This window comes from Rattus rattus, chromosome 8, assembly GCF_011064425.1.
Source record: "Rattus rattus isolate New Zealand chromosome 8, Rrattus_CSIRO_v1, whole genome shotgun sequence".
NCBI classification, from domain to species: Eukaryota; Metazoa; Chordata; class Mammalia; order Rodentia; family Muridae; genus Rattus; species Rattus rattus.
In genome coordinates, this window is record NC_046161.1 from 3,027,068 (window position 1) to 3,051,647 (window position 24,580).

General features: G+C 38.9%; 1 protein-coding gene across 1 annotated transcript in view; it reads left to right on the forward strand.

Moving 5' to 3' along the window:
• Pdgfd (platelet derived growth factor D) overlaps positions 1 to 19,358 on the forward strand; it is a 209,508-nt gene extending 190,150 nt beyond the window's left edge. Inside the window, 2 exon segments of the mRNA XM_032911072.1 lie at positions 2,410 to 2,622; positions 17,366 to 19,358. Of these exon segments, the coding sequence (XP_032766963.1) occupies positions 2,410 to 2,622; positions 17,366 to 17,493 (341 nt within the window). The 3' untranslated portion in view covers positions 17,494 to 19,358.
• The last annotated feature ends 5,222 nt before the right edge of the window (positions 19,359 to 24,580 follow it).

The window sequence follows — 24,580 nt, forward strand, 5'->3', positions numbered from 1 at the left end:
TGGACATTAGACACCTGAGGATCAGCTATACCTCTCCTGGGCATATGCAAAGATGCCCCAACATATAAAAAAGACCGTGCTCCACTATGTTCATAGCAGCCTTATTTATAATAGCCAGAAGCTGGAAGAACCCAGATGCCCTTCAACAGAGGAATGGATACAGAAAATGTGGTACATCTACACAATGGAATATTACTCATTATCAAAACAATGACTTTGTCAAATTAGTAGGCAAATGGTTGGAACTGGAAACTATCATCCCGAGTGAGCTAACCCAATCACAGAAAGACATACATGGTATGTACTCATTGATAAGTGGCTATTAGCCCAAATGCTTGAATTACCCTAGATGCCTAGAACAAATGAAACTCAAGACGGATGATCAAAATGTGAATGCAGATCGCTCCTGAGAGACACAGCCAGAATACAGCAAATACAGAGGCGTATGCCAGCAGGAAACCACTGAACTGAGAACAGGACCCCTGTTGAAGGAATCAGAGAAAAGAACTGGAAGAGCTTGAAGGAGCTCGAGACCCCATATGTACAGCAATGCCAACCAACCAGAGCTTCCAGGGACTAAGCCACTATCAAAAGACTATACATGGACTGACCCTGGACTCTGACCTCGTGGGTTGCAATGAATATCTAGTAAGAGCACCAGTGGAAGGGAAGCCCTGGGTCCTGCTAAGACTGAACCCCTAGTAGACTAGACTGTTGGGGAGAGGGGCAGCAATGGGGGGGAGGGTTGGGGAGGAACACCCATAAGGAAGGGAGGGAGGGGATGTTTGCCCGGAAGCCGGGAAAGGAATAACACTTTCGAAATGTATATAAGAAATACTCAAGTTAATAATAATAAAAAAAATAAAGTGTAAGTTATGCAATAATCATACAAATAAATGGCTTTGGTTGTCTCAGTTTCTTTTCCATTGCCGTAATAACGATAGTACATCAACACCAGCACCTTAGGAAAGAAGGCTATGTTTCTGCTCAGTTTAGAGTTATAGTCTCACTGTGCAGAAGTCATGGCTGTAGGAGCTTGAGGAGGCAGCTGCTCACATTGCATTCACAGATAGAATGAACTAGCAAAAACTGCTGATGCTCACATCACAATTTTTATTTTATTCGGTCTAGGATCCCTGTTCAAGGAGTATTTCCACTCACATTTAAGATGGGTCTTACCTTATCAATTAACCCTCCTCCAAAGTATGCCTGGAAATCTGTCTGCTGGCAACACTAACCATCACAATGACTTAGATTTAAAAGTTTAATATAATAGTCTTAATTAATATTAATCCCCACTTTTGTGCTCCTTAATAATCATTTATAGAGAAATGTTCAACAGAGAGAAATGGAGGAGAAAAAAGAGAGAGATGGAGTAGAAAAACAGACATTTTCTTTCCTTATTTTAACCATTGACTTTTAAAGGGGGAAAACATAGAATTGGAGGAAATCAAGTGAATTAAAATAAAGAATATTAGCCAGCATTTATCACATAGCACGTCCTTTCTATTCAACATTTTAGATATTAAGTGTTTTAAAGGAGAAAGGAGAGGCTCTGAGCTGTTAAACAACTTCCCCCAGAAAAGAGACAGTCAAAAGATAAAGCCACATCCTCATTGCAAAACAAGACACTACCGCCACCTAGGATTCAATGTACAGGCATGCGCCTTGCTCTCCCCACCTGGAGCACATGTACACATGCAACCTTGGTTGCCCTATAGTACCATTCTCATTAGTGCTTTGATTTGGGGGTGGGGGAATTAAAATTAAAATTAAAATCTGTTCTTCATACTGTTTATTTGTAAATACTTCAGCACGAGAAATCATTAGATAATATTACAGCTACTCTCCTACTGTTACCCATATATAGCCCTATTTATGTTTAGGACATGGCTGGGACTTAGAATGTTTAGAATCAGGAAGCAACTGAGGCTGTTAATTTACTCTTTGAGATAAAGATAAAGGCAATTATTTACAGTTGCCAACTGTTCTGTTTTCTTACCTCTGAACCATTTTGTTGCTTATTGGCTTGTTCTTTTTGTACCATTTTTTAAGGTACCAGGGCAAGGCCTGGCAGCACAGGCCTATAATCACAGTGGGGGTGGGGGAATCAGGAGTTCAAAGTTATTTCTAGTATATAGTAACTTTAGCTTAAGCCTGGACTATGTGAAACCTCTCTCAAAAACATTATGCATGCACAAGTTGTAAGATTTGAACCAAAATTCAAATTTCAATAACAATTTTTTTCAAGGTCATATAAGATTAAAAGAAAAACTGGATCTTTCCTGCCATAGTGCTCCATAGTAAGCTCCCAAAGACAAGTTTAACCCCCAGTGGGGCTTGTGGAGAGATCGGAATCTTGCTCTTGTCATGTCTGCTCATGCACTGCCTGTGTGTGTTTGCCTACAGTGGACCTGGACAGGCTCAATGATGATGTCAAGCGTTACAGTTGCACTCCCAGGAATCACTCGGTGAATCTCAGGGAGGAGCTGAAGCTGACCAACGCAGTCTTCTTCCCACGATGCCTCCTTGTGCAGCGCTGTGGTGGCAACTGTGGTTGCGGAACTGTCAACTGGAAGTCCTGCACGTGCAGCTCAGGGAAGACAGTGAAGAAGTATCACGGGTAAACCATCTGCATGATCTATCAATCTGCATCATCTTACATCTATGGCGTTTTGGTAGATGGTGCCACTTAATGTGGTTGGTCAATGGGCTAAAGAGATGGTTTGGTGGTTAAGAGCACTTGCTACCCACAAACTTAGAAAGAGTACAGGAAATTATATTTTCTACACTCTGTGTTCAAGGAGGAATAGGAGGAATCCTAAGAAAGAACATGAGTCAGAAAACCTACAAAACTAAAAAATATTCATTTATGTATTTATTTAGTAGAATTTATTTATTTATTTATTTATTTATTTATTTATGTGTGTGTGTGTGTGTGTGTTGTATGAGTGTTTTATGTGCCTGTGTACATCTATATGTAGATGATAGAGGACCTGTGGTGTCCTCTGCTATATTAGCTTGAACTGGGGTCTCTCACTGAACATGGAGCTGGCTAACCTGGCAGTCTACAAGTCCCAGTGATTCCCCCATCTCTACCTGTCACAGAAATTGGGTTCAGTTCCCAGTACACACATGGTGGCTCACAAATTCCCCTTCCAGTAGTCCCATAGGATCTAATGCCTCTTTTGGCCCCCACATGTACTCCACACATGATGCACATATACACATGCAGACAAAGTGTTAATACACATAAAATGAAAATAATGAAATCTGTAAAAAGAAATGTGATTGCCTAATTGTTAACCCAGGCAAAGATGTTGTCAGGAGCTAAAATTCTACTGAGCTAATTCACAATGATTAATTGCATCCTGAAGAAGGGAATCTGGGTTTCAGAGTACAATGGACCATAGTGTGTTAGATTATATAACTGCCTGTATGATAAAGTGTTGGTCTGTGTACCAGACGCTATCTGCAGATATCTCGGACCTGGTGGGAGCATTCAAGTACAAGGGGAGAGGGAGGACACAAGCAGAGAGCGGGCAATGCAACCACCTCAGATGCTCTGGTACTTCTGTTGCTCCAGCTGCCACCACTGTTGCTCCAAGAGACTGTGCTGTGCCAAGATAAGCTGGCCGGAGACTCAGCAAGCAAGCAAGGTGCAGGAGAAGCTTCTAGCCTCAAAAGCTTCAGGAGAGCATTTTCTTCCCCAGCAGGTGTTATAGGTCTTAAACGACAGATACTCTCAGATAATGGAGTTATTCTCACACATACCTTTATTCCTTCTAGATAGGATCTTGTATACATCTTGGGGGTGGGTTGGGGTCTGACAGAAGATGATTTGTATTGGCTTGGTGTGAGATGTTAGGAATGCCTCTTATTAAATCTTATTTAGTCCTGGTGGTCGTATATATGTGGGCCACATGTGAAACAGGCTCTGAATATCCATTCCTTCAGTCTCTGCTCCAAACTTTGCCTCCATATCCACTCCTATGAATATTTTTGATCCCCCTTTGAAGCATCTGTATTTTGGTCATCCTTCTTGAGATTCATGTAGTCTGTGGACTGTATCTTGGGTAATTCGAACTTTTGGGCTATTTTCCACTTATCAATGAGTGCAAACCAGGTGTGTTTTTCTGTGATTGGGTTACCTCACTCAGGATGATATTTTCCAGTTCATTCCATTTGCCTATGAATTTCATAAAGTCATTGTTCTAAAATCTGAGTAGTACACCATTATGTAAATGTACCACATTTTCTGTATCCATTCCTCTGTTGAAGGGCATCTGGGTTCTTTCCAGCTTCTGGCTATTATACATAAGGCTGCTATGAGCATAGTGAGCTTTGAACATAGAGCTTTGTTGTATGTTGGAGCATCATTTGAGTATATGCCCAGGAGTGGTAGAGCTGGGTCCCCAGGTAGTGCAATGTCCAATTTTCTAAGGAACCTAAAGACTGATTTCCAGAGAGGTTGTACCAGTTTGCAACACCACCAACAATGGAGGAGTGTTCCTCTTTCTGCACATGCTGGCCAGGATCTGTTGTCACCTGAGTTTTTGATCTTAGCCATTCTGACTGGTGAGAGGTGAAATCTCAGCATTGTTTTGATTTGCATTTCCCTGATGACTAAGGATGTTGAACATTTCTTTAGGTGCTTCTCAGCCATTCGATATTCCTCAGCTGAGAATTCTTTGTTTAGCTCTGTACCCCAATTTTAATAGGGATATTTGATTCTCTGGAGTCTAACTTCTTGAGTTCTTTGTATATTTTGGATATTAGCCTTCTATCAGATGTAGGACTGGTGAAGATCTTTTCCCAATCTCTTGGTTGCTATTTTGTCCTAATGACAGTGTCCCTTTGCCTTATAGAAGCTTTACAGTTTTATGAGGTCCCATTTCTCAATTCTTGATCTTAGAACATGAGACATTAGTGTTTTGTTCAAGCAATTTTCTCCAGTGCCCATATGATCGAGATTCTTTCCCATGTTTTCTACTATTGATTTGAGTGTATCGGGTTTCATGTGGAGGTCCTTGATCCACTTGGAATTAAGCTTTGTACAGGGTGAAAAAAATGGATCGATTTGTATTCTTCAACATGCTGACCTCTAGTTGAATCAGCATCATTTGTTGAAAATGCCATCTTTTTTCCAATGTTTAGTTTTAGCTCCTTTGTCAAAGATCAAGTGACCATAGGTGTGAAGTCAGGGATGGTGATTTCCCCAGAAGTTATTTTATTGCTGACGATAATTTTTGCTATCCTGGGTTTTTTGTTATTCCAAATGAATTTGCAAATTGTTCTAACTCTATGAAGAATTGAGTTGACATTTTGATGGGGATTGCATTGAATCTGTAGATTATTTTTGGCAAAATGGCAATTTTTACTATATTAATCCTGCCAATCCATGAGCATGGGAGGTCTTTCCATATTCTGAGATCTTCAATTTCTTTCTTGAGAGACTTGAAGTTCTTATCATACAGATCTTTCACTTGCTTGGTTAAAGTCACACTGAGGTATTTTATGTTATTTGTGACTTCTGTGAAGGATGTCATTTCCCTAATTTCTTTCTCAGCCTGTTTATCCTTTGAGTACTGCTTTGTTTGAATTAATTTTATACCCAGTCAATTTGCTGAAGTTGTTTATCAGGCTTAGTAGTTCTCTGGTGGAACTTTTAGAGTCACTTAAGTATACTATCATATCATCTACAAATAGTGATGATTTGACTTCTTCCTTTCCAATTTGTATTCCTTTGACTTTCTTTCATTTTCTGATTGCTCTAGTGAGGAATTTGAGTGCTATAATGAATAAGTTGGGAGAGAGTAGACAGCCTTGTCTAGTCCCTGAGTTTAGTGGAATTGCTTCAAGTTTCTGTCCATTTAGTTTAATGTTAGCTACTGGTCTGCCATATATTGCTTTTACTATTTTTAGGTATGGGCTTTGAATTCCTGATCTTTCCAGGACTTTTACCATGAAGGGGTGTTGAGTTTCATCATATGCCTTCTTAGTGTCTAATGAAATGATCATTTTTTTATGTGGATTACGTTGATGGATTTCTGTTTATTGAACCATCCCTGTATCCTTGGGGTGAAGCTTACTTGATCATGATGGATGATCATTTTGATGTGTTCTTGGATTTGGTTTGTGAGAATTTTATTGAGTATTTTTGTGTATTTTGAGTATTTTGCACCCTCTGTGCTCTCTGGTTAGTCTGGCTAAAGGTTTATCTATCTTTTTGATTTTCTCAAAAGACAAGCTCCTGGTTTTGTTGATTCTTTGTATAGTCCTTTTTGTTACTACATGGTTGATTTCAGAACTGAGCTTGATTATTTTCTGCTTTCTACTACTCTTGGGAGTATTTGCTTCTTTTTGTATTAGAGCTTTTAGGTGTGCTGTCAAGTTGCTGATGTATGCTCTTGCCTGATTCTTTCTGCAGGCACTCCAAGCTATGAGTTTTTCTCTTATCACTGCTTTCATTGTGTCCCATAAATTTGGGTATGTTGTTCCTTCATTTTCATTAAATTCTAAGAAGTCTTTAATTTCTTTCTTTATTTCTTCATTGACCAAGTTATCATTTAGTAGCGCATTCAACTTCCATGTATATGTGGGCTTTCTGCATTCCTGTTGTTATTGAAGACCAGCCTTAGTCCATGGTGATCTGATAGGATTCATGGGATTATTTCTATCTTCTGGTATCTCTTGAGGCCTGTTTTGTGACCAATTATATGGTCAGTTCTGGAGAAAGTACCATAAGGTGCTGAGAAGAAGGTGTATGTTTTTGTTTTAAGATAAAATGTTCTGTAAATATCTTTTATGTCCATTTGGTTCATAACTTCTGTTAGTTTCTCTATGTTTCTGTTTAATTTCTATTTCTATGATCTGTCCATTGATGTGAGTGGGGTGTTGAAATCTTCTACTATTATTGTGTGAGATGCAATGTGTGATTTGAAATTTAGTAAGGTTTCTTTGATGAATGTAGGTGCCCTTGCATTTGGAGCATAGATATTTAGGATTGAGAGTTCATCTTGGTGAACTTTTCCTTTGATGAATAGGAAGTATCCTTTCTTATCTTTTTTTGATGACTTTGGTTGAAAATCAATTTTATTCAATATTAGAATGGCTACTTCAGCTTGTTTCTTTGGACCATTTCCTTGCAAAGTTGTCTTTCAGCCTTTTTCTCTGAGGTAGTGTCTATATTTGTCACTGAGGTGTGTTTCCTGTATGCAGCAAACTGTTGGGTCCTCTTTACATATCCAGTCTATTATTCTATGTCTTTTTATTGGGAAATTGATCCATTGATGTTAAGATATATTAAGGAATAGTGATTGTTGCTTCCTGCTATCTTCATTGTTAGAGGTAGAATTATGTTTGTATGTTGTATTATGTTTCATTGCAAGGAGATTACTTTCTTACTTTTCCTAGGGTGTACTTTCCTTCCTTGTGTTGGAGTTTTCCATCTATTATCCTTTGTAGGGCTAGATTTGTAGAAAAATATTGTGTAAATTTGGTTTTGTCATGGAATATCTTGGTTTCCCCATCTATGTTAATTGAAGGTTTTGCTGGATATAGTAGCCTGGGCTGGCATTTGTGTTCTCTTAGGGTCTGTATGACATCTGCCCAGGATCTTCTGGCTTTCATAGTCTCTGGTGAGAAGTCTGGTGTAATTCTGTTATGTTTGCCTTTATATCTTACTCAACCTTTTTCTTTTACTGCTTTTAATATTCTTTTTCTTTTTTGTGCCTTTGGTTTTTCTATTATGTGACAGGATGAATTTCTTTTCTGGTCCAATCCATTTGGAGTTCTATAAGCTTCTTGTATGTTTATGGGCATCTCTTTCTTTAGGTTAGAGAAGTTTTCTTCTATAATTTTGTTGAAAATATTTAATGGCCCTTTAAGTTGGGAGTCTTCACTCTCTTTTATACCTATTATCCTTAGGTTTGATCTTCTCATTGTGTCCTGGATTTCCTGTATGTTTTGGGCTAGGAGCTTTTTGCATTTTCCATTATCTTGGACAGTTATTTTGATGTTTTCTATGGTATCTTTTGCACTTTATATTCTCTCTTCTATCTCTTGTATTCTGTTGGTGACGCTTGCATCTATGACTCCTGATCTCTTCTCTAGGTTTTCTCTCTTCAGGTTTGTCTCCTATTGTGCATTCTTTACTGTTTCTGTCTCCATTTTTAAATCCTGGACAGTTTTTTCAATTCCTTTACCTGTTTGGTTGTGTTTTCCTTTAATTCTTAAGATATTTTTATGTTTCCTCTTTAAGGACTTCTGCTTGTTCACTTTTGTTGTCCTGTATTTCTTTAAGCGATTTATGTATGTCCTTCTTAAAGTCCTCCATCATCATCATAATATCCAAATCTTGCTTTACTGGTGTGTTTTGATATCCAGCATATGCTTTGGTGGGAGATCTGGGCTCTGATGATGCCAAGTAGTATTGGTTTCTTTTGCTTAGGTTCCCGTGCTTGCCTCTCAACATCAGGTTGTCTCTGGTGTTAGTTTGTCTTGCTGTTTCTGGCAGTGGCTTGACCCTCCTATATGCCTATGTATCAGCACTCCTGTAGACCTATTTTCTTTCAGCTGGATCTGGGAACAGAGAGCTCTACTCTCATGTGTGTAGGCACTCCTAGCGACTGGCTTTCAGCTCAGAGCACTTTTTATTGCATAAATGTTGAATTAGTCTGTCTTTTGTTTTTCTGGAAATGCTTATTGTTCCTAAATAGCATTCACCACTACCTGGAAATTTAGCTCTTGACTGTGAAAGAAGTAAACAAAAGTAAATGTAAAGATCAACATCAGGGGAAACAAAAGAGTGAGCAATGTTTCTAATAGTGAGAATACAGCTACCTGAGCACTGGGGCAGCCAATGCTGTGAGAAAACATTTCTTGCTGAGTAAACTGTGAGCCACTTACTGAGCAGACTGTGTGCCACTGCAAGTCATGTCTGTAGGGAGACTTTTCTGCTGTATTCATAGATATTGAACCAAGGCACCAGGGTCAGGAAGAGGGGAAAAATCCATGAAAATGTGCTTAAAAATACTCACTGCCATATGAAGCAGATGCAGTTTCAGACACTAAGAAGAGACAATATGGACAATAGTACTTAGTGAATGATCATGAGGATCCAACAAAACAAAGGAATTCACAGTCAGTCCCTGAAAGCAAGACTCTCCATTTGGATAGCAGGTTTTGAACTGGGCATGGTGGGTTAAGTTTGTAATCCCAGACTTTAGGAAGTACAGGCAGGAGAATTTATACAAATTAGAGGTCATTCTAGGCTATATAATAAGTTCCAGGCTAACTTCAACTGCAGAATGGGACCCTGCCCAAAATAGATAGATATATAGATGGATGATGGATAGATAGATAGATAGATAGATAGATAGATAGATAGATAGATAGACAGACAGAGAGTTATAGATATAGATATGCCGTAGGTAGATACATAGGTACATACATACATACATACATACATACATACATACATGCATAGACGGGTGATAGATAAATAAAATATTAGTTTGGGGTAGGTGCTTTTGTTTCAATTGTTGTCGTTGTTGCACATCAACACTGATGTGTACCTCTCACAACAGTGGCCACTTTCAACTTAGGAAAGTGGAACTTAACATTTTACGCCCACAAAGAATGTATTTTCTTAGTCTTAAGAATAGTTGATTCCACCCATTGCTTTCAAAGGAAACATAGAATCTGTTCTCATATCAGTAGGGTGCTGTCTCCCCTCCTTATTGTGTCTTGTTTCTGTGTGAACTGATGAACTCCAGATTGGAGGTTGTCCTTCAGTCTCAAAGTGTTGGAGCTCTGTCCTGTTTTCCAAAAAAGGTTAAATGTGGTGCTTAGTCAATGGTGGAAGTCAAAATAATCTAGAAAGCGACAAGGTCGCATAGTAATGGTGAGCAACAATGTGCAAGTCTAGGCTTTAATGTATTTGTGGTCTGCTTTCCTTTTATTTCCACCCTAAGGGAAGAGTGGCTTGAATTTTTTTTTCATATTCCTTTCTTTGGAAGCTCCCAATAAGAATGTTGCATTGCAGAGAGTTGGTTCTGAGTAATCTGAAAGGTCCAGACAGCATTCTCTCCCTGGTTCTTCTGCACACTATGACAGTCTCTGCTCACTACAACAGTCAGTGTACACTAACACAGTCATCCCTGGGCTGCTTTTCACCATTCATAGAGAAAGAGGGAAGCCCTTGATCCCGCTGGTTGTGAGTTATAAAACATTAGCATTCTATTGAATGGGCAATGTCCTATATGAACTGCCCCTGCCCAGCACAGTATAGAAACACCCAATAGCATTAATCACTCTGTCAGGCACACCTGAAACAAACATGCCTGTCAGCTCCCATAGTAATCTCCAAAAGCAGCCTGAAATGTTCCCTGACAGTCTCTATCAGGAGCATTTTGGAAGACAGGAGACACTTTCTTCCATTACCAGAAACAGGCATAGTCTGAGCTTCATCTCATTAAGAGAAATCCAAGCCCTTTATTCTATTAGGTCTGTGCCTGTATTCTTACCTCTGCTACATTAAAGGTAGTTTCCTATTCCATGCTCGCAGTTGATGAGATGTGAAATGAGTTTCTATGAGAGATGATGGCCTTAAGTAAAGGGATCCATCACATCTGCAGACACCAAATTCAGACACTATTGCTATTTCCAAGAAGTGCTTGCTGACAGGAGCCTGGTATAGCTGTCTCCTGAGAGGCTCTGCCAGAGGCTGACCAATACAGATGCTCACAGACAACCAGCCAATGGAAGAGTTAGAGAAAGGACTAAAAGGAGCTGAAGGGGTTTGCAACACCATAGGAAGAAAAACCATATCAACCAACCAACCAACCAACCCTCCCAGATTTCCCAGGGACTAAACCACCAACCAAAGAGTACACATGGACAGACCCATGGCTCCAGCTGCATATGTAGCAGAAGATTGCCTTATCTGGCATCAGTGGAAAAGAAGGCCCTTGGTCCTGTGTGCGCTTGATGCCCCAGCATAGGGGAATGCTGGGGCAGTGAGGTCGGAGTAGGTGAGTAGGTGGGGAAGCATCCTCATAGAAGCTGGGTGGGTGGGGCATGAGATGGGATAGAGGGATTGTGTAAAGGAAACCGGGAAGGAGGATAACATTGGAAATGTAAATAATTAAAATAACCAATTGAAGAAAAAGAACTTGTCACATAATGAGCTTGTAAACTTCCCTACAAGTATTTCAGTGCTCAACATTCGGAGAAAAGAATGTGCACAATTAGAGAGCTCTTGGTGACACCAACATTGTCACTATTTGCATGAGGTAGGATACTTCTCTTGCAGTGGGGTTAGCACTCTTTGGGACAGGACAATGTTATTTTCTGTTTTCAAACTCCAGATGCTAGGGAGATGGGTTAATGAATGATAGTATAGGGCATGCAATCCTGAGGACCTGAGTTCAAATCCCTGATACCCACATAAAACCTGGGGATGAACACATCTGCCTACAACCCCACTTACATAACAGGCAGAGATGCAAGGCTGGGGAATTACTGGAATTTGTCATCTGCCAACCCAGCTCCATGTTCAGGGAGAGATAATATGGCAGTGAGTGTAGACCAGGACACCAGAAGTCCCTTATCATCTACATGTAGATGTACACAGGCACACGTAACACAGACGTAACACACAAACACACACAAACACACACAAACACGCACACCAATAAATGAATAAATAAATAAATGCTAATACATACTTTTAAAAAATTTTATAAGTTCCTGATTCATTTTCTTTCCTAGCATTCCTCATAGTCATCTTTGAACACAGATAACAGAAATGCATATAGATTTGAGGCGTTTCATATGATACAGGACCCATTACAAAGAAAGGAAGACCCTAACAAACAAATCAGCCTGAGTGGAGTTATATGTAGCAGATTAAGTGGTGGGGGATTATGAGCCCATGCAGATGAACTGGGGGAGTGTCAGTCAGTCCATGATGATAAATGCTCCTCTGTCTGCTTTTGTCAGTCTTGTCCTATGTCACTTGTAGGTTACACACCTCATATGAGGGTCACTTCTTTCATCAGGATTTGGGGTTCATGTGAGAATTTCTCATTCTGCCTTAGGAAGGTTATAACTTATTTCAGAGGAGATAGCTGTGAGTGGCTCTCCAATGACTTCTTTCCTTCTGAAAGATAATTCAAGTAGTGACTCTTTAAAAAAAAAAATAAGGCTCACGGCTGGGGCTATAATTCATACACACGTCAGACCCTAAACTCAATCCCACTACTGCCAAATAATTGTAATAATAATAATAATAATAATAATAATAATAATAATAAATTTAACAATGTTATTTTTGTTCTCTCCTTCATAATATAATAAACTATCTATCATTGTTTAGATTCAAGGCCACAGACATTGAGTCAATAGTCAAAAAACTTTGGAGACAAGATAAATTTATTTTATTTGTTTATTTTCTCTGTCTTTCCCCTCTTCTACTGATAATAGTGTGATGCTATATTAGTATGGGTTCTCTAAAGGAACAAGATTGATAGGAGTGTGTGTGTGTGTGTGTGTGTGTGTGTGTGTGTGTGTGTGTGTGTGTGTGACAGAGAGGGCAAGAGAGAGAGACCATGTTTACGTTAGTGTATGAAGCTTTGCTTGCCTCAGCCATCATAATATGGCATCAAACACCTGTAGGTTCCTAGAAAGCAAATGTTCTTTGTTCAAACCTGCAAATGGAAATGCTGGCTCTGATATCCATAAAGCAATCAACAACACAGTAGGGATGCCTAGGGAGACAAACACTTAGTCTAAGATGCTAATAAAACATGCTACAGTATTTAGGGTGAGTCCTCACAAGACAACTCAGGCAATCAAGACAGTTCCTCAGTTTAAGATCCCAACTTATTGATTTTACTATATGGCAAATTGGCATTAAAACTAACCAACACATATTAGCTTAGCTGCCTGCACTGTCCAGTGGAACTTAAGGGCATGAACTCTGTATATTGGCACAACCTAAGATGGGGCTGAGGGAGGAAGAGTTCCAGGTAACTTATGACTGTTAAGCACCTTACACCTGCAGAATGCAGAGAGAACTAAATTTTCACATGAAATTCTATCCTAAGTAATTGAAATGTAAATCGCCCCATGGGCCCAGAGATACCATGTTGTGTAGAGCTAAGGCCATCGCTGTCACTATTTATGGTAGTGCTTCTCAGCCTTCCTAAGGCTACAACCCTTTAAGATATTACTCATGTTGTGGTGTCCCCAACCACAAAATTATTTTCATTGCTACATCATAGCTATAATTTTGCAACTGTTATGAATCATAATGCAAATATCTGCATTTTCTTGTGATCTTGGACAACCCCTCTGAAAGGGTCATTTGATCCCCAAAGGATCACCACCCTCAAGTTGAGAACCACTGCCTTATGGCATCTGGAATCATCCTTGCCTCTTTGTATGTTGATGTAAAATTTTATATTAAAAACTGGCATCTGGTTGTGGTGTGGAGGCTAGGGGACGTAGGCGGTCATTTATCCCTGAAATACGAAGATCTGGTGCGGGGTGTTGCATGCGCAGACAGCATGGATAAAAATGGAGTTTAGTCATTTTCAGAATGATGAAAATAACACTTGTGCTTCTGCTCATGTGGGGGTGTGAGGTGACTCACAGCATCCTTGTGTAAACCACAAGGCAAGTGTGCGGAGGACTCTAAGAGTCAATGGTCTGATGGTCTCTACCATAGCTACTCACCCTGCTCACTTACTTACCAAGTGAAAGGACTCACTGTTTCAGTACTGCAACATATGTATACCCTTTCTGTCTCCAGCTAGCTTCATACCAGGTCTTCTTGAACAACCTTAGCAAACCTGCTAGGAACATGACCCTCTCTAGACCATAAATAAGACCTGAAGGAATTCTAGAACATCATGCAAGCAGGCTTCCATGTTTTCCTGCAAAAGAGAGGCTAAATATGCTTGCAGAGTTCCTCTAAAGTGCTATTAAAACGATTTTACCATTTAATTATATAAAGGTTCCCATGGTGATTTATATAAAGCTTGTAATTGAAACAAACATCTACAGATGTCAAGGTTGCCTTTTTGGAAGCTGTAAACATTTTCTAAACCCTCATTGTAACTCAGGTCTCTGTCACCTTTAAACTTCTGCGTATCATTTTAACTGTTTGCCAGCTCTCTTTAGCAGTCCTGTGTCTTAGACATGACTTCCTTCTCAGCCCCTGCTAAATCATCACCCAGGGAAAGATTTCTATTCCAAATTCCTTTCCTAAAACACTTGAGTTTCAGACTAATTCCCTGCTGTTCTTAGAATGCTTGAATCTATACATTCATATGGTGTCTTTACATGTAAAAGAAGCCAATACAAAAGCAAAAAATAGGAATTTGTTTGTGTTTCTATTTGCTTGTTTGTTTGTTTTTTGTTTGTTTTCTTAAGGAGTTGACCCTCTGTTAAATACTGTCTGCCTTTGAAGTTAGAAAAAAATCTTAAATAATGGCTTAATGATTTAGGTTTATGTAATGCATTCTCCATAAGACACGTACTTGTATTTCTATACCAGCCAATGATTTGAGAACTGTTACAAAGTTTTAACAACTTTTTTTATATTCCCAATAAACAAGAGCTCAACTCAGCAGAGAGCTTTTTGTGCCTGGCATTGTTTTATTAGTGTAATATCTTTATAGCAATGACTCATCCGCTGGTTTATTGGCAACAAGACAAAGGATTGCAGTTAACCACCTTGTGCGACTGTGACACCGGTAATTTACAAACCTGAGCATCTCTGATTTTGTGGCATAAAAACCATTGCCTGAATCTGTCCACTTAATGAATTTCAATGTTCCTGTCTTCATGTGGTTTTTCCAGACATTGAATGGGAGTCAGGATTTCCATTTTCACCCACAGGTTCTGAGCCATGACTGGCTGCCCCTCAGCAGATTTTGATTTTTGTGTGTATGCTTGCAGCTGTGAATCCTGGCTTGGAAAATGGGAAAGCATTTTGTGATATCACCTATTACCAAGCTCCTTTGGCTGCTGTAATTAATTCAATGGTTCCTTACCTTTAAAGGTAGTCAGGTAACCCATAACCCACCAGTTTGCACTCTTTGATAAAAGCTTTTCATTTTTCTTTTAACTTTCAATGCTCCCTGAAACCAGCCTTGCTTTCTACATCCTTTCAACACTGTGAACCTGAACTTAAGACTATTACATGGTCTGAGAGCTTTGAACATCAGGTACTAAAGCTGTCCAATTTCCATTTTGTTCAAAGAGTGCTTTTCTGACTTGTCTGGGGAAAGTGCCTGCCATTTTTTTTCTTATCAGCAAAGCACATATATACTATGCTCTTATAGCTTATTATAAAACACAGGGGAAAATTCCTGAACAGTCAGAGGACCAGGTAAACTACCAGGCTTTTACTCTTATCCCAAACATTCACTTTGCCATCGAATGGGAAAGCAGATAAAGGAAGCACTGATGTATAGGTGCCTGCCACTGAAATCATCTGTCCTTGATAATGGTCTTCTTTAAGCACACACATGAGGGTACTCAGCTTCTTAGAAACCATGTTACTTCCTAGGATCCCTAATCCTGTTTACATTCATATAGTCTGAAAATATTTTGGAGAAATTCTTGGTGAGACCAGCCTCAACTCATGTCCTGTCCAAAACAGTCCTTCCAAAACTGGCAGTTTTCCTGTTCTGAGCAGTATGAGTTCATATCCTGGAGTAGATTTCTTACTTAGATTTTTATTGAAGGACAAGGCCTATGTATAAGATTGCTCTGGTCTCTTCCACATTGCCATATGTATCTTGCTTTGCCTCCTGTGTTTGTTGGAGGCTAGAACACAGGGAAGATGTGAAAGAAATCTCTTCATATCTCTCCACATCAACAGCAACACCTAGCTTCTTCACTGACGTGTACTTCAGGGTCTACTTTTTTGGATAAGGACCTGGTTTAGGCCACCTCAAGTTTATTTCATTCTGGTTCTCCTAAGTACTAGCTCCATGACCCTGTTTAAGCATATGACTTAATCCCTTTCTTAATGTGTGAATTAAATTATGTGTGCAGCTAATTCATTTAGCAAATAAGCCCATACTTGCAGAGTCACTTACAACATGGTCTGGTGTCTAGGACATACTCAATGTTGGCAAGAATGTTTACCGCCATTGTACTATCCAATTAACAAAGAGAACATAAAAATTCATGTGGAAGTATATGATGCCAATTATGCACACATAATTACATCATAGAAAATAACAAGTCAATCTTCTGTAAAACTGTCACCAGAACTGACAGGACCATAGTCTTTTATTTTTCTATTTTTATTTTTGGAATCATTCTTTTGAAACAAACTCCAGTTCCCTCAATGTAATGAACATAAAAATCAATGGCTTACTCTCTTCCTCACTGGAGAGCCCACGACACCACACAGTTAAAGGCTAAATAAACAGAGACAGTGGATGGGGATGCTCAATGCTGAGGAGTCTGGGTATAGTTGTTCCTAATTCATGCTCTGGGTTTGATTAAGATATTTAACATTGACTGTGAGAGCAATGAAATGTCTAAGACTACAATTCCAAGTGCAGAACTCTGAAGATGCCATGGGAACTTATACAGGCATTAAAGTGAGCTCCCCCATGTAATCTTCAGTGAGGACCAAAATATACATTGGTAGCAAGGCATAACAAGCCTCACTACACTGCACACTTGGGATCAGGCAAAGCTATAGATACAGAAGGAAATAGGAAGTATATCACAGAGACACGTTGTCAGAATTCTAGAAGGTAGGAGAGAACATCCTGGCCTAGGGCCTGTGTCACCAGAAGAATGTAGATGAAGGACTTCCCTGCCTTGAAAGCTTTGCCTGTGTAATTGTAAAACAGGCACATCCAAAGCTCCCTATCATGCAACAAACAGTGACCAAAAATGGGGAAACCTAGTTACACTTTTGGCAAAGGGTAAGGGGCTAAATAATTGTTTGTCAGTATCATGATGAAGAAAGGAACAGATAAAATGTACAGGCCAGTGGAGCCTAACTACGGAAAGAAGAGGAGCAATGATCTGTGAATGAGCTCTAAAGGTGAGTTTGTGGCACTACCCCATATTGTCCTGGGACAGTGTTTGACCCAGAAACACCTACAGTCATCTTCCTACTAAAGCTGAGGCAGGGGCATTATTTGTGGCAGAGTAGATTCCTGCATGTTGCATGGTCAATGGTTATTTGCAGAAATGTCTACATAGGCTTGTTCCAACAGCAAGCTTACTCACTCATTAGGAGAAGGGGAATGGGTGACTGGCATTTGGTAGACTTAAACCCAAGGGCTTTCTAACAGGAAATACACTTCTTATCCTTTACCATAGGTACTGAAGTTTGAGCCTGGACATTTCAAAAGAAGGGGCAAAGCTAAGAATATGGCTCTTGTCGATATCCAGTTGGATCATCATGAGCGATGTGATTGCATCTGCAGCTCAAGACCACCTCGATAAAACACTATGCATTGAGCATGCAAGGACCTTTAGGTTAAGAATACATGGTAAGAGACCCTTGTCCCACCCTAAGGAGCCAGAATTTCTTCTAATCTACAGTACAGTGAATACATATGGAAATGTTGCTTTGTTAGGGCCATAGCAAGAAAAAGCATGTATCATCCATTTCTATATCTGTAAACATGGGAATTCACTTATTAATAGTATGTGAAGATATGCATGTATACCCGGATATATGTCTAGCTCGATGTGTGTAAATAGATGAAATACTTTATTCAGTATATTTATTGACTTCCTCCAGAGACAAATGATTAGATTATTACTTTGATATTTTGTCAAACATATAAAACGTGTTTTAAAAATTCAAAAGATAAGTTTATTCTAAAACTTTCTGTCAAAATGTACCAGATCTTGCTCTCGTAAAGAAGGCATTTGTCCATTAAATGAAAACTAAGACATTCTTATGTGTATACCTTAATTATGTGGAGAAAAATACATAGTTTCTGTCAATAAAAACAAGTTTTTAAATATTTTCTTCATGAGATGCACTACTCACCTACAAATGTGGACAGTAATTATCTGTCTCCATGACAATACCAAAGTAATATGGAATAGTTAACAACTAAGTCCTCTTTAATGTATTTTCTCAATGCAAGCTAATCCACTGAGCACCATTCTCAATGAATTGTTCAGGGGATTGTTGTGATGATAGGCAAACAATAGGTTGCTACAGAATTTTTGAACTTTTTTATTTTAAAATCTGCAGAAAAGCAAGTGTTTTCAGAAAGAGCATGCAATTACACTTGAGCCTTTCAACATAATAATCATGGCAAGACTTAAGAGATGGAAAGTCAGAAATAAGCAACATAACTGAAAATCAGATGGGCTGTTTGATAAGGTCTACATTTAAAAATGGGTCGAAGTCTTCTAAACTATGCCAATAATTTTTCTGTTTTGCTCTTGCATTTCTATCTTTGCAATATATACACATGAACTTATATCATGTTACATGAAACAAGCTATCATGGAATATTTATAGCCTAAAAGTGTTCATGTATTAACAAAACAAGTAACTTTTATTGGTGTAAATCTCTAATCCTATACTTAAGAGTCTACATACTTATTTCTGAATCAGCAGAAATTAATTGCGAGATCTCGTATTCTTTTCAAGTCTTCAGGCAGCTGTAGGTTGTGGAGGCACACGTTTGGTTCTGCCGTCCCACGGAAAAGCTTTTTGTTCTGGTTATTAGCAGTGAGAGTTGTTTCCTCAGTGGTTCCTCTATCTCTATTCTAATGAGTCCAGAAACAGGAAGTTGTTCATTGATCTCCAAACAAAATGGTTAGGAAGGAATCCTGAAGTCAAGTTAGCTTGGTTCTGCTCCCAGGAAACTACATTTTTCTTCCTGCCCTGAAAGTAGAAAAGAAAATGCATTTCTTCTGGGAGTTCAACACTACCCTGAGCACAGATTGTTTTGTTTCTGGCTCTGTGCACAGGCCGCTTTGGTCCAGTGTCAGATGAGTAGCATATACACACATACACTAAGTATGATGCTGTCCAAGCCACATTAATAGCTGTATTCAACCAACCTGTGCTTACTGACACACAACTTCTAAAGGTTCTATGCAATCAATTATGTGTCAGTTCTACTCAAATAATTTTTAAAATTAAGTAGCACATTGTTAAGTTGTCAAGCATGCCAGAGAGCAATGAGAAGTAAGCTAGGCCCACAATAAAAAGTTATTTTTTCCTCCATGGCCATTTACAAGCTTCCTGTGGAAGAGTGGCTTCCTATACAAACCTCAACTACATATTACATTACTCACTGTAGAGCTCACCATAGCTTCAGTATAAAACATTAGAGTCTTTTTTTTTTTTAATTCTTTTTTTTTTCGGGACCGAACCCAGGGCCTTGCGCTTGCTAGGCAAGTGCTCTACCACTGAGCTAAATCCCCAACCCCTAGAGTCTTTTTTTCAATAAACCTTCCAGGAGTCAGTAACCAACTCAAGATTTACCTGCATGGTTTTTTTTTTGTTTGTTTGTTTTGTTTTGTTTTGTTTTGTTTGTTTTGTTTTTTGTTTTTTGTTTTTTTAATTAGCTGCAAAGTAAACATACGAACTCCTCTGCTGCCTGTTCTCTTATGATTGTTTCATAAAGCCCAGTATCTTGGTTATCTGTTATCTATTGCACATCCAACGTGTAATAAATAAATGTTTCATTGCCATCTAAAGAGAAAGAATAAAAATAAACCATTGAACAAACTATATTCCAAACAAACTAATAACTACAGATCAGCATAGCTGACTCACCCAGAATAATACCTTCCATTCAATATGGTTTTATAGGGCAGAAAACTTTCTGAAGTGGAAGGTCTTTATGATTTTTTTTATCATATCAGTAACATGCAGCTTTTCCTCTTACAGTATTTTCTATAAAAATGTAAAATGCCTCTTATCTTTGTAAAAAATAAATACTGCTTTTGAACAAAACTACTCTGTAAGAAATAAATACTGCTTTTGGACAAAACTGCTCTGTTATTTAGTTCTGAATTGCAATTTTAAAAGCTATACAATATTATAAAGGGACTTTCACAAATGCATCTAAGGACAGTGGCAAGATGGGAGGGTTCTGAGAGGAGGAGTGCCTGCTTTGAGCCCACAGGCCTCCGTGCTGTTTGCCTCACAACTCAGGCAGCCATTTTTCATACTTCTCTCTCGCTGCTGATAGTCGTGGGTCTTCTTTGTTTCGCTCTGCAGTCAGCCTTTCAGTGAAGATGTTGCCGACCTAAGAAAGAGAGTTCCCATCCTCTTTATCACAGTCTCATCTCTCTCTCTTACCCACTCTTCCCTGTAATTTGTGGCTGGACACACAGCTAATGGGTCACTGCTGCCCGTTCAGAGAAACCAGCTCTGATCTGTTCCCCTGAAGGAGCATAGACCATGACCTTAAAGAAGACTCTCTTATGTACAAGAACACTTACTTTCAGGTTGGTCTTTGCTGTCATCCTGCTGGAGACAGAATGGCAGCTGCTAAGATCAGAGAAACCTTGCTTGACAGCTACAGATGGTTCAGAGAATATGTACAGAAATGTGTGTGTTAGATGACAAGAATTTTATCAGCAGAAATATGCACTAACGTGTTAACCAAGGGGTTAGAATCGGGAAAAGATTAAGCAGTACTGTATAAGACAGTTAATTCAGATAGCTTGGAATTTTATGTGAAGCATCATGAAAACGACATGCAAAACATTTAATGTAAATGCATTAAGAATTTAATTCCATCTCCTAAAGTGTACATGTGTCCAGTTTTGCTCCACTGTTAACTCGACAGATGTCCAAATGTCTCGTATTTGCAAACGATCTGGCACCACATTAAATTAAAATGTATAGATTAGTATTCATTCCTAAAACCCTAGAAAATGCCTTTTTGTTTATTGGCATCTCTGCAGAATATGCTGCAAAATAGAATATTTATAATGCATCACTTTTATTGACATTCACAAAACCCTGTTGTTTTTAAAGATCAGGTTGAGCACTGCAGAGGTCTACAAACACAGAAGACCCCTGAGATGTCTCAAAGGGAAATAGACATTCCTGGGTAAACAGCAAGTTGCTTAATTTAAGTTTGTTTTGTTTATTTTGACTTCATTTATTTGGTTTTTTTTGTTGCTGAAATTATATTTTCCTTTTTTCTTTTATTGAAAATAGATTTTTTTCATACAATATATTCAGATTTTAGTTTCTCTTCCCTCTACTCCTCCTAGTTCCTTCCCACCTCCCCTCCCACCCAGATCCACACCGTTTCTGTCTCTCCTTAGAAAACAAATAGGACTCTAAGGAACAATAATAAATTAAGTAAAATACAATAAGTTAAAACACAAACCAACAAATCAGAATAGAACAAAACAAACAGAAGTAAAAGAGCCAAAGAAAACAGACAAATTATATATATATGTGTATATATATATATATATATACACATACACACACACACACACGCACACACACACACACACACACACACACATGAATCTCATAAAAACACAAATCTGGAAGCAATAACGTATATCAAAGGACCAATACAAAAGGAAGAATACTTGATTTAAAATTCTGAGACAAAGAGTCCTCAAGGATGTCTTGGAGTTCATTTCAAATCGACCATGTACTGCTGAATGTGGCCTCCACTTAAAAGTAGTTTATTTCTCTAGTCAGACTCCTTTGGAGAATACCAATTTTCATTTGCAAATGGGTATCAACTAGAGATAGCTTCCAGGTTATGGATGGGGATGTGTGTCCACTTTTCAACACTGGGATCCCATCTTGTACAGGACTTGTGTATGCTATCTCACAATCCCTGTGAGTTTACATATGGATGAGTCATGCTGTGTTTGAAGGCCTTGTTTCCTTGCTGCCCTCGAGCCCCTCTTACACTCTGCTTCCTCTTCTGCAGGGTTCTCTGAGCCCTGAAAGCTACTATTTAATGGGGATATCCCATTTAGGGCTGAGTCTCTGCATTGTCTCACTTTGGATCTCTGTATTTGTTCCCACCTGCTGCATGGGAAAGCTTCTGTGACGCTGGCAGCTGAGTAAGGCACTGATCATTAGGAGTCATTTTGTTGTTGCTCCCTTAGCAGAACAGTACAATTCGATTTTACCCTAGGTCCCTGGGCTATCTAGTCTTAGGTTCTTGACTACCCAATTATGGTCAGATATGGGTTCCATCTCATAAAGTGGACATAAAATCTCATAAGGTGGACATAAATATACTCGGACATTGAATGATCACTCACACAATTTTTGTGCCACTATTGCACTAGCACATCTTGCGTGCAGGTCAGCATTGTAGATTTGATGGTTTGCAGCTGAGTTGACGTTTACCTTTCTCCATTGATATCAAGCAGAGGACCTTCCATGAACACTAGAAAATGAATGAAGGGTCTAGATAGGCACCAGCTTGACTTTTTATGATCAATGAGTTTTATAAGTGTTCGTTTAGCATTAGGGCCTTAACCACCAGTTTGTAAAGGGTAACCAATAGCATTGGCAATTGCTAGCTTGTGTGGTTTGAGATTTCCTTTAGGAACCCTTTGTCCAACAACATGATTTAGGAGGCTTCTATTACATTAGGTTTTCATACAAACCTTTATCTTAGCTGGGGCTTTATTGCTGTAAAGAGACACCATGACCACAGCAACTCATACAGAAAACATTTACTGGAGGCTGGCTTACAGTTCAGTTCATTATCATTATGGAGGAAAGCATGGTGGCATGCAGGCAGATATGGTACTGGAGGAGCTAAACATTCTACATCTTGTTCTACAAGCAGCAGGAAGAAACTGAGACACATTAGCCAAGCCTGAGTATCTGAGACACACTGTCTCCAACAATACCACACCTACTCTGGCAAGGCCACACCTCCTAATAGTACCCACTCCCTATGAGCCTTAGGGGCCATCCATTTTCATTCAAACCACCACACCCCTCAAATAGCCCTTAGTTTTAGCTGCTTCTACCCATATTCTCATCCTTGTACCTCATCCTTTTTCTTCCCTGTTTTCATTTGATCCTTCTATTTCCCATTCCTAGGGAGATTCATCACTTCTGACAGTCCCTCACTCTAACACCTAACCTCTGTGTTTATACAAACTATAACTCGATATCAATGACTTAACAGCTTGAATCCACACATAGTTGAATACATAGCATATTTATCTTTCTGGAGCTGAGTTACCTCCCTCAGGATGTTTTTCTAGTTCCACCATTTATCTATGAATTTCATGATTACTAATTGCTGAGTAATATTCCACTGTATAAATATACAATGTTTACTTTATCAGTTCATCTGTTTACCAACATCTAAGTTGTTTTGAATGTTTGGCTATTGTAAATAAAGCATCAGTGAACGTGGTTGAACAAGTGTTTCTGAAGCAGGAGGAAGGATCTTTTTTGGTACAGACCTAAGAGTGGTATAGCAGAATCTTGAGGTGGATGAATTAATTCCCACCATCCTAAGAAACTAAAATTCTGCTTTCCATAGTGGCTGTACAAGTTTTTACTGTAATCACAAGTGAATGAGTGTTCCCCTTATTCCACATCCTCACCAGCATTTGCTGTCATTTGTTTTATTGATTGTGGCCATTCTGAGTGGTGTAAGGAATATCAAAGTAGTTTGAATATGCATTTCTCTGATGGCCAAGGATATTGAACATATCCTTAAGTGATTGTTAACCATCTAAGTTTCCTCTTTTAAGAATTCTTTTATATATGTACCTCATTTTTAAAAATCAAGATATTTGAGATCCCATTTGTCAATACTTGATCCTAAAGCCTGAGCCACTGGTGTTCTGTTCAGGAAGTTTTCCCCTGTGCTGATATATGCAAGGTTCTTTATGAATTTCTCTACTTTTTTTGTCACTGGCCAAGATTAAAGGACTCATACTCTTCTAAAAAATTAATTTATTCTCTCATATATTATATCCCAACCTGTTTCCCCTCATTTCTGCTGCCCTCCTCTCATCTCCTCTAATTCCTCCACTTTCAGAAAAGGATAGGCCTCCCAGGGATATCAATCAAAAATGGAATATCAATCTACAATAAGATTAGGCACCTCTCTCATATTAAGGCTGGACAAGCAACCTAGTAGGAAGACAAGGGTCCCAAAAGCAGACAAAAGCAGGATTCTATGGAGGCAAAGTTTAGAGCAGAGACTGAAGGGACAGTCATTCAGAGCCTGTCACACATGTGGCGCATATATATATATATATATATATATATATATATATATATATATATATATATGTATACAGCCACCAAAACCAGATAAGATTGATGAAGCTAAGAAGCACAGGCTGACAGTAACTGGATATAGATCTCTCCTGAGAAACACAGCCAGAGCATGTCAAATACAAAGGGGAATGCTAACAGTAAACCACTGAACTGAGAATGTGACCCAGGTTGGAGGAATTAGAGAAAGGAATGAAAGAGCTGAAGGGGTTTGCAACCCCATAAGAACAACAACGCCAACAAGCCAGAGCTCCCAGGGACTAAACCACTACCCAAAGACTATTCATGGACTAACCGGGGCTCCAA